Source organism: Equus asinus, chromosome 11 (assembly GCF_041296235.1).
Source record: "Equus asinus isolate D_3611 breed Donkey chromosome 11, EquAss-T2T_v2, whole genome shotgun sequence".
NCBI classification, from domain to species: domain Eukaryota; kingdom Metazoa; phylum Chordata; class Mammalia; order Perissodactyla; family Equidae; genus Equus; species Equus asinus.
This window is the reverse complement of record NC_091800.1, coordinates 16,352,004-16,367,625: the sequence shown is the minus strand read 5'-3', so window position 1 is coordinate 16,367,625 and position 15,622 is coordinate 16,352,004. Positions and strand designations below refer to the sequence as shown.

Below are 15,622 nucleotides of genomic sequence, written 5' to 3'. Positions count from 1 at the left end.
TGCTGCGCTTCCTCCTGACCCAGCCTTCAGGCCTTTGTAGATCTCTTGAATAAATTCATATATGAAATAGAAGTAAATGAGCCTGTAATGGGGGGGCAGGGAGTGTTGAGGAGACTTTTCCTGCTAATATTTAAATTTCAATGCAGTTTGGGGGGATGGGGAGTGGCAGTGCCAAAAGGTCAGTGAGAAAAAGAGTCAGGTAGGAAAAGCCTGTTAATGATGAAATAAAGCCAGAGATCAACTTGGAAACACTACCTCACCAAGAAAAAGGCGTCTTAACAAAACAGCAGATCTCTCTCTGGAAAAAAATGTACTTTTGGCCTTATGGATGGCTTTCCAATATGGTAGCAAGAACACAGGTAATATGGGAAGCATAGTTCTATATTCTTTCCCATTTGAGCAAGTAGCTATGGAGTCTGGTGTTTTCGATATGAATCAGAGATATTTTTAAAATGAGAACTAAAATAAAAAATTACTTTTTATGTCTTTTATATTTTAAATTACACATATAATTAACATTAAATACCTTTCAAGTTTACATTAATACAGTTCCATGTTTTATATAGAAAGAGAGAAAAGGCTTTATTTTTTAACAATAGACGTTAAACCAGTAAATCAAGTCAGATGAAAATACTCTTAGAGGCTATAAAACTAACATAAAGTTTTGGAGGATTTTTTTAAGGATTATGAATTTTTTTCAGATAGCATAAAAAAATGTTATATTACTTATACTTTTTCAATCTGAGGTCCTAAATTTTAAATAAGAAACGCTCTAAGAATTCATTAACTTAGTTCCCTTTTGGAAGCAAATTACTGGCTTCTAGATTAAATCTCAGAGAACAGGAATGTAAAACTCCTATATATAGTTTAAAATAATATTAAGGTTAGAAATAATATTTCAAGAAATTCATGAGTCTGCATATCTAACAATGACCTTTCCAAATTTAGATTCATGACCCTATTATACAATAACCACATACTTGTATTTAGAACTTCAAGATTTAAAGAACAAGAATTCTGTTTATTACAATATAGATTTGAAGAGACAGACAATATACAGAAAATAAAGTTAAATAGTTATAGCTCTTCCTAAGAAATATTCACTAGAATTACCAGAGAAATATTTTCATAAACACTCATAGCTGGAACCTAACAGTGACAAATAATAAAGGCAGGAATATAAATATATATTATAAATAAATATAAATTCCTATGGTTAAAAAGTTTCCTTAGGTAAATATGTCTTGTTAAAATCCATCTGTTCTACAGTACAGAAACACCACTGACATGCTCTAGTCATGTAGTTATAAAATACAACCACTAGATGGAGGCAAAGTACTTACAGTTGGTGATGTGGCAGCAGAGAGCAAAGGTAAGATTCCTCCACAAGCAATGATGATATTGTCTACCATTTGGGAAATGAGGTGAATTGTGTTATGTACAAAAATAATATTTTCATTGCTATTGACAAAATCCATCACAGACTTTGTGGAATGGCTAAAACAGCAGAAAAACAAAACACAAATGAACAATTCCTTGGCTTAAGAATAAGTTTAGACATTTTATTTACAATAACATTGTTAAAGTGAAAAATAATGAAGAGCTGGGAAAATTTAAAATTGAGTTAATAGAAAAAAAATTAATTTAAAATTAAGATATAAAATTACCAAAAAATTAGCAATCATGTCTGCAGGGTTTTTTTGTGTCCTAAATGTATTCACTCATTATTTTGTTTCTGCTTAAAAAATACAGTATATTAACTAGATTCAAAGACATATGATTAGGTCAATGAGTTTGGCTAGAAAAATTAATTTTTGCCAAAGTTTGTTGTTTCGTGTTGAAAGGCAGAACAACTGGACAGTTAGCCAGAAGTTTTACCTTAAGGGCAGTTTCAATTTGTTGCATCACCAGGCTGCAGCCCCACCTTTGCCAAGCCAGATGGGAAATAAAAACTGCTAGTCACAGATAGTGAGTATAAACAAATCAGTAAAAATCCAAGGACTTACTAAATAAAAAAGGGAAAAAATCTCAAAGGTCAATAGTGCAGCCTCCCCATACAAAACATGCAATATAGATACCCAGAGGAACACACTGCTTTAGTATGATGTCAGTCAAGAATATGAACAATTTTCTGACTGGAAAAAAAGAGATTGTGATCAAATTTAAGTCAATTACTCTCACTTTTTAGAACTGTAAAATGTCACCCATTATATCTTAGATCTCAAGATGTTTTCCTTCTGTCCTAAATAACGTGTTGTCTTTTAAAAAATTTAAATTACATAAAATTCTGTTTGATAAATTTTATGGGAGCTCATAAAAGAAAAGAGAGACACACAGTATGTTAAAGCAAAGAAAGTTGAGTATCACTCACTTGGGGGCTACTAATATTTATTTATAGTTAGTAAAGTACACTATGTATCTCATACATTGATATTCATGCTAATAGTAATGTATTTCATGTTATTCCAGTTTCCTTATTTACCATAATCCCTAGGGAATTTGCATATAACAACATTATCAATGGAAAGACTGTTGTTTCTATCTCATGAATACAATAAATTGGTCAGATAAAATCAGAAGTAAAAATTTTCTGTGTCAGACATTGGCTGCTTCCATAATAGTCCTTCTTCCCTGCTAACACAATCTAGACTTCGTTCGATTATCGAGCTACATCGGGTAGAAGAAAGGTGGACTTCACTCCAGCTATTAGCTTATTAAACAGTATTGCTCTATACAGGTCAGTCATTATAATCCCATTCCTTTTTGCTGGTGACTGATTTAGAGAAAGGCATATGATCCTGCTGGCACATGAGACATTAGGGAGAAATTTCCTGAGAGGCTTCTCTAAAAAAAAAAAAAGAAGAGAAGAGGAGGAAAAGGAAAAGAAGAAAGAGAAGAGAGAGGAGGAGGAGGAGGGGGCAGAGAGAAAAAAGGAGGAAGGGGATGAAGGAGGAAGAAGAACAGCCCTTGCCTTCTAGTTTGGGCAAGTTTCCTATGTTGAATGGATGCTGGGAGCTGAAGCAGCCACCTTGAGTCTTAGAAGGAAAATGAGAAGCAGAGGCACCCACATGAGTCCTGAGACTATCATGCCCCCGATTATTTAAGTCTTTGATGGTGGGGTACTCTGACATACAGTCACCACTTCCTAATTTACATGAAGGCACATATAAATGACACAGTCTCATAACTGACTAATTTGTTTCATATGTGCTATCAGAAAATTAAATTGAAAGTGAGGCAAGGTAATGATTTAATTTATGCAGACTTTGTTTTCTTTAAGTGATTATATTTGAACTGATACCCACTAACCACTTAAATGGTAGAGGCTATAAAAATAGATGTCATAAGGTGATTTTAAATTTCATTTTAACACTGTATGTTAGAATCTTATTACCAAGAATAAATTCAGTATATGGTACTAATTTTAACAGGAAATGATAAAAATGTAGAAATTTCTTTGACCCCAAACTGAACTTTTTTTGGTTCAGTCTCTTTTTTATATTGAAGAGGCAATGCCAGACTTCAAAATTTCACTTTTTAATTGTCTTAAGCCTAAGTTCTTGGATAAGTTTTGATTTGAGCCCCAGGCCTTATAACTTTTATGAAAATACTTATGTTTCTATAAAAAATTTCAATGTTTGATTATTTTAATGAATTTTATTTGTGAGACTTATTCACTGATATAATTCACTTATGAATCAGTTGATGCCAGTAATTTAAAATATTCATATTCTTAAGTGAAAGTAGTCTTATTTATAGAAAAGAAATATTTCTACCTTCTCCAAACATGTACATCTGTTTCTAATGCAAACAGCAAATCAGTGAGAAGCCGCTGGTGCATTGGAGACCATTTAAACTCAGGAATACGAAACATGGTCGTGCGGGGACCTGGGCTGAACTGGCGCCGCTGCTCCTCAGTCATTGGCATTCCTCGAAATCCTAAATCAACTCGGAGATCTCTGTCCTGTTGTGTGATAGACCGACCCTGAACAGCCTAGAGACAGAAAAGGTAAACTTTCGCTGAGTGCAAGAGAAATACCTCATTTCGAAATGAAAACTAAGTATAGTAAAGTGAGTTAGTGAGTAAAGCTTTTGCATATGACTTTAGTAGGTTAACACATTTTACATACATTATTCACCTGCTGAGTCCCCACACAGGAAACTCTCTGAGCCGAAAAGACCTCTATTATTACTTTTATTTCGCTTTTTCAGAAACTAGGCAAGGTAATCAAATACCTAAGTTTAACATCAAAGTTCACAATTGAAAACCAGATCCTCTTTACCCCTGTGTATGGAGTCTCATATTAGATCACCTTTCTTCCTAACGAAAGTGAGCATATACTCAGAGTGAAGTATACTGGATATATGTCATCAATTAACTGTAATTAGAAACACAAGATAAAAGAAATATTACTTGAACAGATTCAAGTTAACTTCAGAGTCTATTTTACTCACAATACTTCAATTTAGAAAAACAAATGCCTTTGATAAGTTAAAAAAAAAACAGAAAAATGTCTATGAAATCTGAGTCAAAACCAGGTAAGCCTGGTGATTATGATACTCAATAAACAATGCACCACGCTTTCATTTATTTTAAATCTGTACCTAATTCAATATTCTCATCCCTTGCCAATTACCACTGTAGTACAACTGCCACAAAAATGGAAATTGGCAGTTAATAGAGAAAAAATAAAAATACCTTTCCCACACAGAATACATTAAGGATTCTTATTAGAGTACAAAGACACCAGTAGGGTGTGGTTTCTTCTTTTTAATATAACCCTAACGGAAACATTAAATTTCTCTTCAATGACATTAAAAGGTGAGTGGAAAACCCAAAGAACAACAAAAAAACAAATCATTAAGGGTAAAAGTTTTCTTCAACTCTTAATAAGGTATTATTTAGCCTAGAACATAAAGGAGTAGTCTTAAAACTCAAGGCTCAACACCTGAAACCCATATCAGAAAACATCACCTGTTTCTAGCTTTAGTCCAGTGACGCCCAAACCACAGCACTAACATTTCCTCACCTTCAGGCCTAAGAGCCTTTAATTTTCTCATAACGAATTCCCATCCATGTGGTTGTAAAGAAACTTCTCACTGCTAATAAATTCCAAAGTTTCTCAGCCACATCACCTACCTCACCAGGGTTGTCATGAGGATTAAATCTGAAAACATATAGCACAATGCCTGGAACATAGTAGCCGCCTGATAAATAACAGCTCCCTGTTCCCTTCCCCTTCATTTCACTTATCAGTTAAATCTGGGCTCCAACTCCTCTTTGCTATAATCCACAGAACAAGGGTGGGCCTGAAGCTCAAAAGGTTAAAATTAATCAAGTATCCAGAATGAAGATCTCAGGTACAAAATGTGTAAATGTAGTCACAGAGTCATAAAATGTTAAAACTAGCAGAGCCCTTAAAGCTCATATTTTAATGTAGTACAACCTCTTGTACTATGTAAGAAAATTCAGGCGCAGAGACGTTGAGCAAAGCTGCACAGACAGAACGTGGCAGCGTTAGAAATATAATTCAGATAGTTTCAATTCATATATATCTATAATATATACATAATACAATACCAAATAGTATATATAAATATACTACCACACTAGTCAATTCCATAAATTACTATTGTACTACAATGAAATACAGATGTGACATAATTGGTAAGAAATTACTCTGCTTTGGTGCTAACACCTCAATATCCAATGCATTTTTAGAACTCTTGTAGGATAACTTACTTGTGTTGTAGTAGTGGTCTGGATTTTTCGGATTTCCTTTCCTGGTTCTTTGCCATCGTCAGATCTCTCAGTATCTGAGATTATACTTCCTGCATCAATATTTGGTACAATTTTGCTACCAGAAGACTCAGTTTCCAGAGCTGTAGCAGTCATTTCAGCATACTCTAACCCTTTTGATGATGATGGTAAGTCTCTTTCAGAAATACTGCTCATTCCATCTGAAGTTGTATGGATTTTGAACTCTTTTTCTTCTATTATACTTGAGGTACAAGTTAAGTCTACACTACTGGTCATGTGAGCAAGCAATCCAAGATCATCACTAACTCCAAGATGTACTTGTGTGTTCTGAATATTTGGAATAATGTGATTAGTAGAAAGTTCGGGAAGGAGTTTCTCCTCCTGTTTGGGTATTTTATCAAAGAGAAATGATGTACCACTATTGGGAATTTCATCTTTCTCATCTGCTAATGTTATCAATGGACCATTATCCTTTTCTTCATTTTTTTTAATGATACCAACACTTCCATGTACATTGTTCTGGAGTTTCTCAACAGCAGCACTATAAACATTATCCAACAAAGATTCAACCTCCACAAGGGCACCATTCTCTCCACCTACTAAAGTCTCTGGTGATAAATCCATATCATCAAGTTTTACTTCTGTTGCTTCCACTTTCTCTGCTTTTATATCAACTAAGAGATCATGTACTTCTACATGCACGCCACCTCCCGGTCTACCTGAATGTCCAAGAATATCATCTGACACTTTTGTTGACATGAGCAAGTCTCTGGTATCTGTGCTGACAGGGTAATCTGTCTCACTTTCTGGGCTCTGGCTTTGTGAAAGATCTTCTATCTCCCGAATTTCCATTCCACCTTTTGCTCCTGTTGTCTGTGATGAAAGACCAGAGATGGTGCTCACATTCCCTTTCTTTCCCTTTTTAATGTTTTCCTCCTCTTGTCTCTGATATTCTTCATACATTTTGGCTAGGTATTCCTTATGCGCTTCATAAGTGACCTTAGGAATAAGTAAAGAAAACATTAAGGCATTTTATATATATAAAGAAGAAAAAAGATACAAACAAAATTATAGTAATAATAGCAAAAACAGTGCCACAAATTTTAAGATTTCAAACACAGCACATTTTAATCCTAAGACAGTACTTAGTTTCATCATGTAATTGGAAATAATCATCAAAAATGTTATATACGACTTCTTATGTTACTTGTCCAAAGGCACACAAACTAGCAATACTAAAGTTTTAAATAAAGTGATCTTTTCTTTTAGGTTAAGTATTTCAATGTTACTCTAATATGCCAGTTAGACTCCTACATATTTGAGTTATTTGAGCTAAAATAGAGACATGGCTAATAATACACAAAATCCAAAGTACCATTACTATATCAGTTTTCACCATCCATTACTCATATGAGTGCCTATTTCAACAACTGAGGTTAAAAACAATCACACATATCTATAAATATATACATTTATAAACTGTTAAAACAACACAATTTTATCTGTATAAAGGCTACTTCAATTTGTTACTTTACATAGGCCTGTTTAGGAGTAATCAGTAATATATTTCTTGCATAAAAAATGCAGTATCTTTTAATAAATCTAATTTAATAAATTTAATTAGTAATTTTAATAAAATACTATTTTCAAATTTGTCAAGGGAATGATAAAAGCGAGGTACCAATATATTATAAAATGTAAGTTTTTAAGAGAAATAAAACTCTTCTAAAACTAAAAAAACACAAGTTCAAAATCTTTTCTTACAGGCACACATGACAGTAATTTCCACTTAAACGATAGGCTGACAGAATTTTAGGTTGAGAGGGACCTTCCTTTGGAAATTATCTTGATATGAAACATTTTACTTCATTTTACAGAAGAGGAAATCAAGTCTCAAAAGCAGGGACTGGCCATGAGCCAAATCTGTTTATCACCTGTTTTAGGAAAGTTTTAATAAAACACAGCGATGTTGATTCTTTACATATTGTCTATGGCTGTTTTCACACCACATGGCAGAATTGAACCGTTGCTTCAGAGGCTGTGCAGCCCACAAAGCCTAAAATATTTACTATCTGTACCTTTAAAAACATTTTTCTAACCCCTGTACAAAGGATTAAATGGATTTCCTAAAGTCCCAGAACTAAATTCTGGCACAGACTGGATTAAAAGCCAAACTGACACCCATGCATTTTGTATGACACTACATAATGAGAAATTTTAACTCTGATTTTCCAGAATCTAATGTGTACATAACTGTAAATTTTAATTCACGACTTCCTTAACAAAGACACAATAATATTTAAAATATAGACATAGATTCTTGGGATTAAAAATTTAAAAAAGACATTGCAATTAAAAATACCACTAAATTTAAACACTTTAAATGTATTTATGATCCACTTGGAAATAAAACAATTTCTGCCTACTTTTTAAAAATCTTAAAAAGAATATTTCAGAGTCTATTTCATGAAATAGTCATATAAGAACCAGCAGCTATATTTTAGTTAAAAGAGTAATTGGCCCAGACTCAAGTTGTCAGATCTGCTATAAAACACAAGTGGAGTCACCTTTGGGGTCTAAAATTCCTAATTTATAAACTTAGGGTTTCAATGAAATGATCTATAAAATACTCCAAGCTCTAACAGTGTGTGAACAGTAAGGAAAAAAAAAATAAAAATAGAAAAGAGAGAAAACTGAGATAAAGGAATCGGCCATAACGTAAGATGCCCACAAGATGGCACCAGATGAGTGTTTACAGCCATTTAACCCAGAGCTAAAACCCTGATGATAGAAACCCTCAGTTCCTTGTTACCTTGGAATGGGCTATTGAGAGGGTATCCACCCAGACTCTCCAGCCTCCCCATTCATATTTTATTGCATGATACAAAAGAATCCGGAAGATGTTGTAGACCATCTCGGTAATCTTCTGTTCCTCAGAATTTTTAGGATTAATATAGCCAAGAGAAAACATCCAATCCTGCCACACTGAACACTGCAATAAGCATCTAGTGGGGGAAAAAAACTCATTAAAAATAATTACATTATATTAGAATTTACTCTTTTGAAATTTAGATAAATAGTGAAAATACAATCTGACCTAGGGAAAGCAAGGTGCACAGTCATTCTGCACATTCTATATTCTATACCTGGATGAATTTCCCTCATTTTTCTACCTGGAAAAATCCAAACTATCATTTAAAATCTTCTTTCCTGGGGCCAGCCCCGTGGCCGAGTGGTTAAGTTCGCAGGCTCCGCTGCAGGCAGCCCAGTGTTTCGTCGGTTCGAATCCTGGGCGCAGACATGGCACTGTTCATCAAGCCATGCTGAGACGGTGTCCCACATGCCACAACTAGAAGGACCCACAACTAAGAACATACAACTATGTATGGGGGGCTTTGGGGAGAAAAAGGAAAAAAATAAAATCTTTAAAAAAAAAAATCTTCTTTCCTAACTCTTGCAGTGAGATTTAGTTATTGTTTCTCTACTCTCTCATCACATGTAGCACTCACAATGCACTCAATACATTATAAATTAATCACAACTTTATTGTTATCATTCCCACTAAATTGTGCTAAGACAGTATATTAAGACAACCTGTGTGGCACAATGCTTTATGCAGACCAGAGGATCAATATTTGTTAAAGACTCAGGCGGCAACCTTGGCCTCAGACTGTACCCTATGTCCTAAATAACCAGCTTAAAAATGCATGACAATAATCAGTTATCAGACAAACTTGGGTAAAGCATGGATGAATATGAGTAAGTCCAACACAATTGCAATTAAAAGTACTGTTGGTGATAGGTAGGTACCACCAAAAGGAACAGTGTATTTTAAATAAGGGTTTGTGGATACATATATTCATATATATAATTAAAATATAATACACATATAATTAAATAAAAATATATAAAACTAAATAGAATACAAATTATATAAAAGACACATACAATGCCTTTTTTAATTATTAAAAGTATTTAGCAATATAGGAAAGATTTAAAATTTTTTTCTTTAAAAGAGATTGAAAATAAAAGAGAGAAAACAAGACCATAGTTTTGCCATTGTATTCAAATCGCTTACCTTCTATTTTCACGGCTGTTACTGAAAAGTTTTATCATGTCAGATAAAAATAAACGACGAACTTCCATCAGTTCTGCACTTGGTGTAGAGTTTTTTAACAAAGTGGCTACCACCTTAAGAATCACTATAAACAAACAAAAAGATATAGTAAAGATTTACTGCATCATATCTCCACTGAAAAAGTACTTACTGATTTTCAACTAAATGTTACTAATACTATGGTCGATGAGTTATAAGTGCCATGAACTATCTAAACACCATAGTGACTGAGGTGGTCAGGAGAAGTTCTGATTTAGTCCCACTGGTTACCATGTTCCTCCCACATTACAACAAAGAACTGATGTTTGCTCACTTGGATTCTGAATTTTCACTGTAGAATCTGGCTCTGGATGTGGTTTGTGTACAACTTGAGTACATACTTGCTCCGTTAAGATCTGAAAGATGAAAAATGTGAATTTCATTTAGAAAATAAATCATAACTGCAAAATAGAGATATACAAAAAATCGGCAAAATAAGTCAATTCTGTTTAAATCAAAAGAAACATATCTTCTAAAGAGTCTTCTAGTGAATGCCACATACTTCTAAACTCTTTAACTCTGTAATCTTCAAATTTTTTTCTTATGGATAAAGACACAACCAGGACCAATATCTACAGAAGGAAAGATTAATTAGGAAATCCAAAAATTTATTCTGCTTGAAATACCTTTTCGGTATACATTCTTAATATACTTATGTTGTGAATTGTAAACAATTGACTCTTTAAGTCACCATTAACAAAAAATACTTAGAAAATAAGTAAATAAGAAAGTAATGTCTGAGCCTAGGTCCCAACTTCAAAATAAAGTGTGATAAGGAAAAAACCTTTATAAAAAATGTAGCTCATTGTCATTTGCTAACGACTTTTTAAAAAACTCTTCTCAAATGACAAAAGTTGACCAAAAAAGGAAAGAGAATTCTAAAACATTTACTAATTCTTTCACTAAAACACAATCTCTATGAGCACAGGATTCTTATACATCCTTTTCACTGTTACATTCCTAGCAATTAGCACAGTGCCTGACACTCTACCAGTACTCAGTATTTGTTAAATTTAAGAATGGATAACTGAATTATATACAAATAAAGGATATACGACTGTCCACTGTATTTTAGACTTTAGCCTCTGTTTATCTCTATTCTTTCATATACAAAAAATCCAATGAAACTATACTTAATAAAGACATTTTATATTAGTTATTTAATTTACTGTTTAGCTTAACATGCTAAGTTCTGGATGAACCTTTTAAAATAGTTGAACCTAGAGTAAGGTACAAAAACTGTGAAGAAACTTATAAACATTAGTTGAATACCTAATTGTACAGAGCTATACTGGAAAAGTTGGGGATGGGGAAAGTAAATTAATCACGAGTCAGGGACGGTCCTTTCTGATTATGAAAAGACCATGACATCCAGCAGTGGCATTTTCTTACATTTCTGCTCAGATTAAAAAAAAAAGAAGAAGAAGAAGAAAAAGAAAGGAAATTTACTTAGATATTTTAGGAATGTATATCACAAAGGTATTGACTTGAAATAAAAACTAACCCTCAAATTGATAAATAAAGGGCATTAGGACCCCTCTTGCCTTCACTCCCATACTTTTGTTAAAACTAAATGCTTTGTTGTTAAAACTAAACAATGACTCAGAATTTTCTGAACAGACAATGCACTCCAGACAATGAATGCACTACTAATCAGATGGAGCTGACACCATGGGATAAAAATTTCTGTGAAAACCATCGACCAAAGAACAACCAGTGGTTGGTACACACCTTTAAGGAGTTTTCACAACCATCTGCCCAAAAGGCAATGGTGTGGACCTACAGCCCAGTGGACAAGATCCCTGGAACTCTGGTTACAAGTGAAGAGATTCAAAATAACTGCAGACAAGCTTGGAAAAGACTGGGCCATTCTTCCATGTTAGGAAATAGTCAAAACTTTCACTTCAAAAACAAGAAATCTCATTGCACAGGAAACAAAATTTATCTCAAAGAATCTCCAGTTTTATATTGTTGCCCTTTTTAAGTCCCTATTTGATCATCTAACAACGAGAGTAATAATTGCCTTACCTACCTAATAAGGCTTCTAGGAACATCAAGGCCCTATATGTGAAAGTGCTTTGAAATTATAACATATTCAAATACAAGAGTTTTTTAAATTACAAAAATATATTTAGAAACTTAATTCAACATGTATTTATTAAGAACCAGTTTTGTGCCCACACTCCACTACACATTTGGAATGAGAAACACAGTTGCTAGGTGGAACTAGATTTCTAGAATCAATTACTTAATACTCTGGAGACACGCAGAAATCTATGCCCCCATTAAGTAATAAAACATGGTAGACTGTCGCTAAGAACCTATTTGAGTTTCAAAAGGGAGGAGGAAAATAATGAGATATAAATGAGGCGAGATGAATGTAGATGTAAATATTTTAATGAAAAGATAGGACTCAAGATGGGACCTGGTTAGAGATATGCATATGAAATTTACCCCTGCAAACAGTATGAAGGGTTCAGAGCCAGATATGGACAAAAACTCCAATGTGTATTTACCATATAGCACATCTTAATCTATACTAGCCACATTTTAAGTGTTCAATAGCCACATGTGACTAGTGGCTACAATACTAGACAGGACTGAGAAACAACAATGAATGACAAGCACGGATGTAACTTGATAAATATGCTATTTATAGACATAGATCTAAGCCCAGCACTATACATTTAAATTTTATTTTATAAAAGGAAGTATCTCCTAACTCATGGGTCACAAAAAGACTATAGGCTTAAGCAGGAGCTATAGAAGCTTCCTCTCTGACCTACTCACTCCTCAGCCTCATCATGTATAAATCATTTTTGGATTAGAAGGCTCAACTTTTGAGACAGGAGTAGTCCTAGCTCATTTCCTAAAATGGCAAACTATTGACCCCATTGTTACCTCTAACTCCCACTGTAGGTATTTGAGAGTCAGAGAATCTTTACATCTTTACAATTTGGATAAGCTATATCACTTTTTTGTAAGATAGCTTTATCTGTGAAAAGAATGTTTGATTACAATGATATTTAACATACTGTCCACCTCTGAGATTGTATAATTCTGAGAAAAGGATTTTATTATGAGGTAGTCAAAAGTTTTAAAGTTAACTACCACCTTGTAAAAAATTTGTGCTCAGAAATTGTCATAGCCTTACAGAAAAAGATAAAGTAACTAAAATATACACATTTTTAAAAAATCAGTTCATTATTTCTATAAGAAGCTGAGCTCTTCAGATGACAAGATCCCACATCTGGTTGCTTCTGTCTACACTAAGTGTTTTAACAGAATCATAGGAATAGTATGTAAAGAGACATAGCGAACCCAAACCGATAAAGTGAAGTTAATATCACAATATTTAATAAAGTAATTAATCAGATAGTGTTGATGAGATCTACAAGTATACTAAACAGAAAAATCTATTTGCTTTGTCCTTCGAAGACATTCTAAAATCTAACAAGTAATTCTTAAGTGTATCAGAGAGTGCTACAAATCATTAAGAAAAGAGAATATAATTATCCATAATTTAGAGATGGAATAACAAAATGAAAATAAAGCAAATGAAATATAAGATTTAAATTTTGCAAATTTTCAATTCTCAAAAAATATTTGTATAAAAAATAGTTTTGAGTAATTTTCAAAGAGGAGTCCATTAAAGCCAACTCACTTCTTAGTATGACCTACAAGAACAAATTCACCTCAGAAAATTAAACATGGGGATATTTTTTAATTAATAACGTTTTAGTTTTCAGAATAATTAAGATAGATTTTTAACAGCCTCATAACTTGCACAACGTTGTCTGACATATCATTCTAGAAAGTCTAACTTACTTTGTCCTTTAATATTTATTCTATTATAGGCATCTTATCAGATTTACAATTTTAATGATCACACTTACATAATCTTACCCTAAGTGGACTTCCAAACACTGAGAAAAACACATATTCTAAAATACCATTACCAACACCATAGGTTTGACACAGTTCTTTATTATTTTTGTACTTGATTTTATGTCTTCCTACATTTGTAGTGATATTTATTTTGATATGTTGCCCGGGGTTAAGGTAATTTCCCCAACCAAAAAAGAAAAGGAAGATAAAGGGAGCCTTCAACTGGAGATTATCAACCAAACAATTCACACTAGGGGTGAAGGCAACTGATGTTCACAAGGTGAATCAAACTCAAGCTGAAGATTCTGAGGATGAGTTTTCATTTTTTAGTTAAATTTCACTTACTATACTGAGAACTTAAGTTCAAACCTATCACGTGAGTTTTAATTGTTCAACCAGATATCACCCTCCAAAATGATGTAATCTTTAAACTTTGGTGATTCAGGATTAGTCATCCACCATCCTGTCAGTCTGATAATACAATCTGGTTTGTTAGTAGTATTAAAGCTTATGTTGAAGATCCATTCTACTTTTTTGTAGGATCAACAGTACTAATCAATCATATCATAACCATCATTCTCTTTGGACTTTTTGTACACTTATGATGAATTTTCTTTTCAGAGTATCATAATCAACTGAGTCCTTTATTCCAATTAACCATGATTATTATTCTACTTTAAAAGTATATATTACTGCCAAATTGGTCAGACAGAGGTCCTGTAAGTTAGTTCCCTCACCATTTCAGAACCTTTGCAATATCCAACATCCAATATCAGATGATCCAAATTTATCCTCATTCTCTCTATCTAAGACACGGAATCAGATACCAATATCTGGATACTAAGAGAGTGCCTATGAATGGAGATGATAGGTAAAAATGCTGGTGCGCCATTTTTCAGGAAGACTAATAGAAATAGATATGTGTGTATACATCCACAGGACATCTTTATTTTAAGGTCAGGAGAACACAATGATTTTTCAAACTCAATGTATTACACTGGTATGCTATACTTTTAATCTAAGCTTTCTCTAACTACAAACACTTTCTACACTATTGACACTAACAAATCAACCAGAGGGCCAGAAATTCATTTAAACAAGAAAATGATGAAAAAACATACACAGGCATCATCAACCAGAATAATTAGTAGGTAAGAAAACCAAGATACAAAGTTAATCAATATTAGACACTAGCATTCAGAACCCTAATCTGATATTATAGCAAGGTTTTGACTCATAGGAGAACTTTAATGCCATCAATGGAAGGTAGATACTGACATTTTTTGCCTTATGCACATATACTATAGAACCTGCCTATTTTGTGACCATTTATTAGTGGTATGACATGGAGCAAACTATTTAACCTGTGAGTCTCACTTTGTTTCAAAAAGCAATAAAAACACCAATTTCAGAGAGATGTTATTAAGGATCTCGGATAATGTACGTAGAGTACTTACCAAGGTAACTGCTATAGGAAGTACCCATAAAAGGGAGCTTAATATTAGGAGGGAAATACAATATTAGAATCAAGATGCTCTGCATAGGGGAGGTCTTTCTATTAGTGCTTTTTCAGTTCTGTAGGCAAAATATTGAAGCAATACTAAAAAACTATTACAACTTAAAAAAGCAGAGCTCTGGAGGATAGAGTTTACAAATCATATAATTTGAGGAATGACTGACACAAAGTTGGAATATTAAGCTTAGAAACTAAAAAAAACAGAGCATCCAAATGAGTTTTCTTCATTTATCTAAAGGGGAACCACTCTTAATTTACTGATAATATAGAACAAAAAAAAAGATGAAAGGTTACAGCTAAA

The 15,622-nt window shown here is 33.2% G+C and overlaps 1 protein-coding gene across 9 annotated transcripts in view; it reads right to left on the bottom strand.

Moving 5' to 3' along the window:
• The window catches only part of NBEA (neurobeachin), a 680,233-nt gene that overhangs the window by 458,917 nt on the left and 205,694 nt on the right, over positions 1 to 15,622 (bottom strand). For all 9 annotated transcript variants that reach the window (XM_070520525.1, XM_070520517.1, XM_070520519.1 and 6 more), the window contains 6 exons: positions 10,192 to 10,273; positions 9,840 to 9,963; positions 8,574 to 8,766; positions 5,744 to 6,760; positions 3,777 to 3,994; positions 1,344 to 1,497 (listed from right to left, as the gene is read on the bottom strand). In XM_070520525.1, coding sequence (XP_070376626.1) covers positions 1,344 to 1,497; positions 3,777 to 3,994; positions 5,744 to 6,760; positions 8,574 to 8,766; positions 9,840 to 9,963; positions 10,192 to 10,273 — 1,788 coding nt within the window. The remainder of the gene's footprint in view (positions 1 to 1,343; positions 1,498 to 3,776; positions 3,995 to 5,743; positions 6,761 to 8,573; positions 8,767 to 9,839; positions 9,964 to 10,191; positions 10,274 to 15,622) is intronic.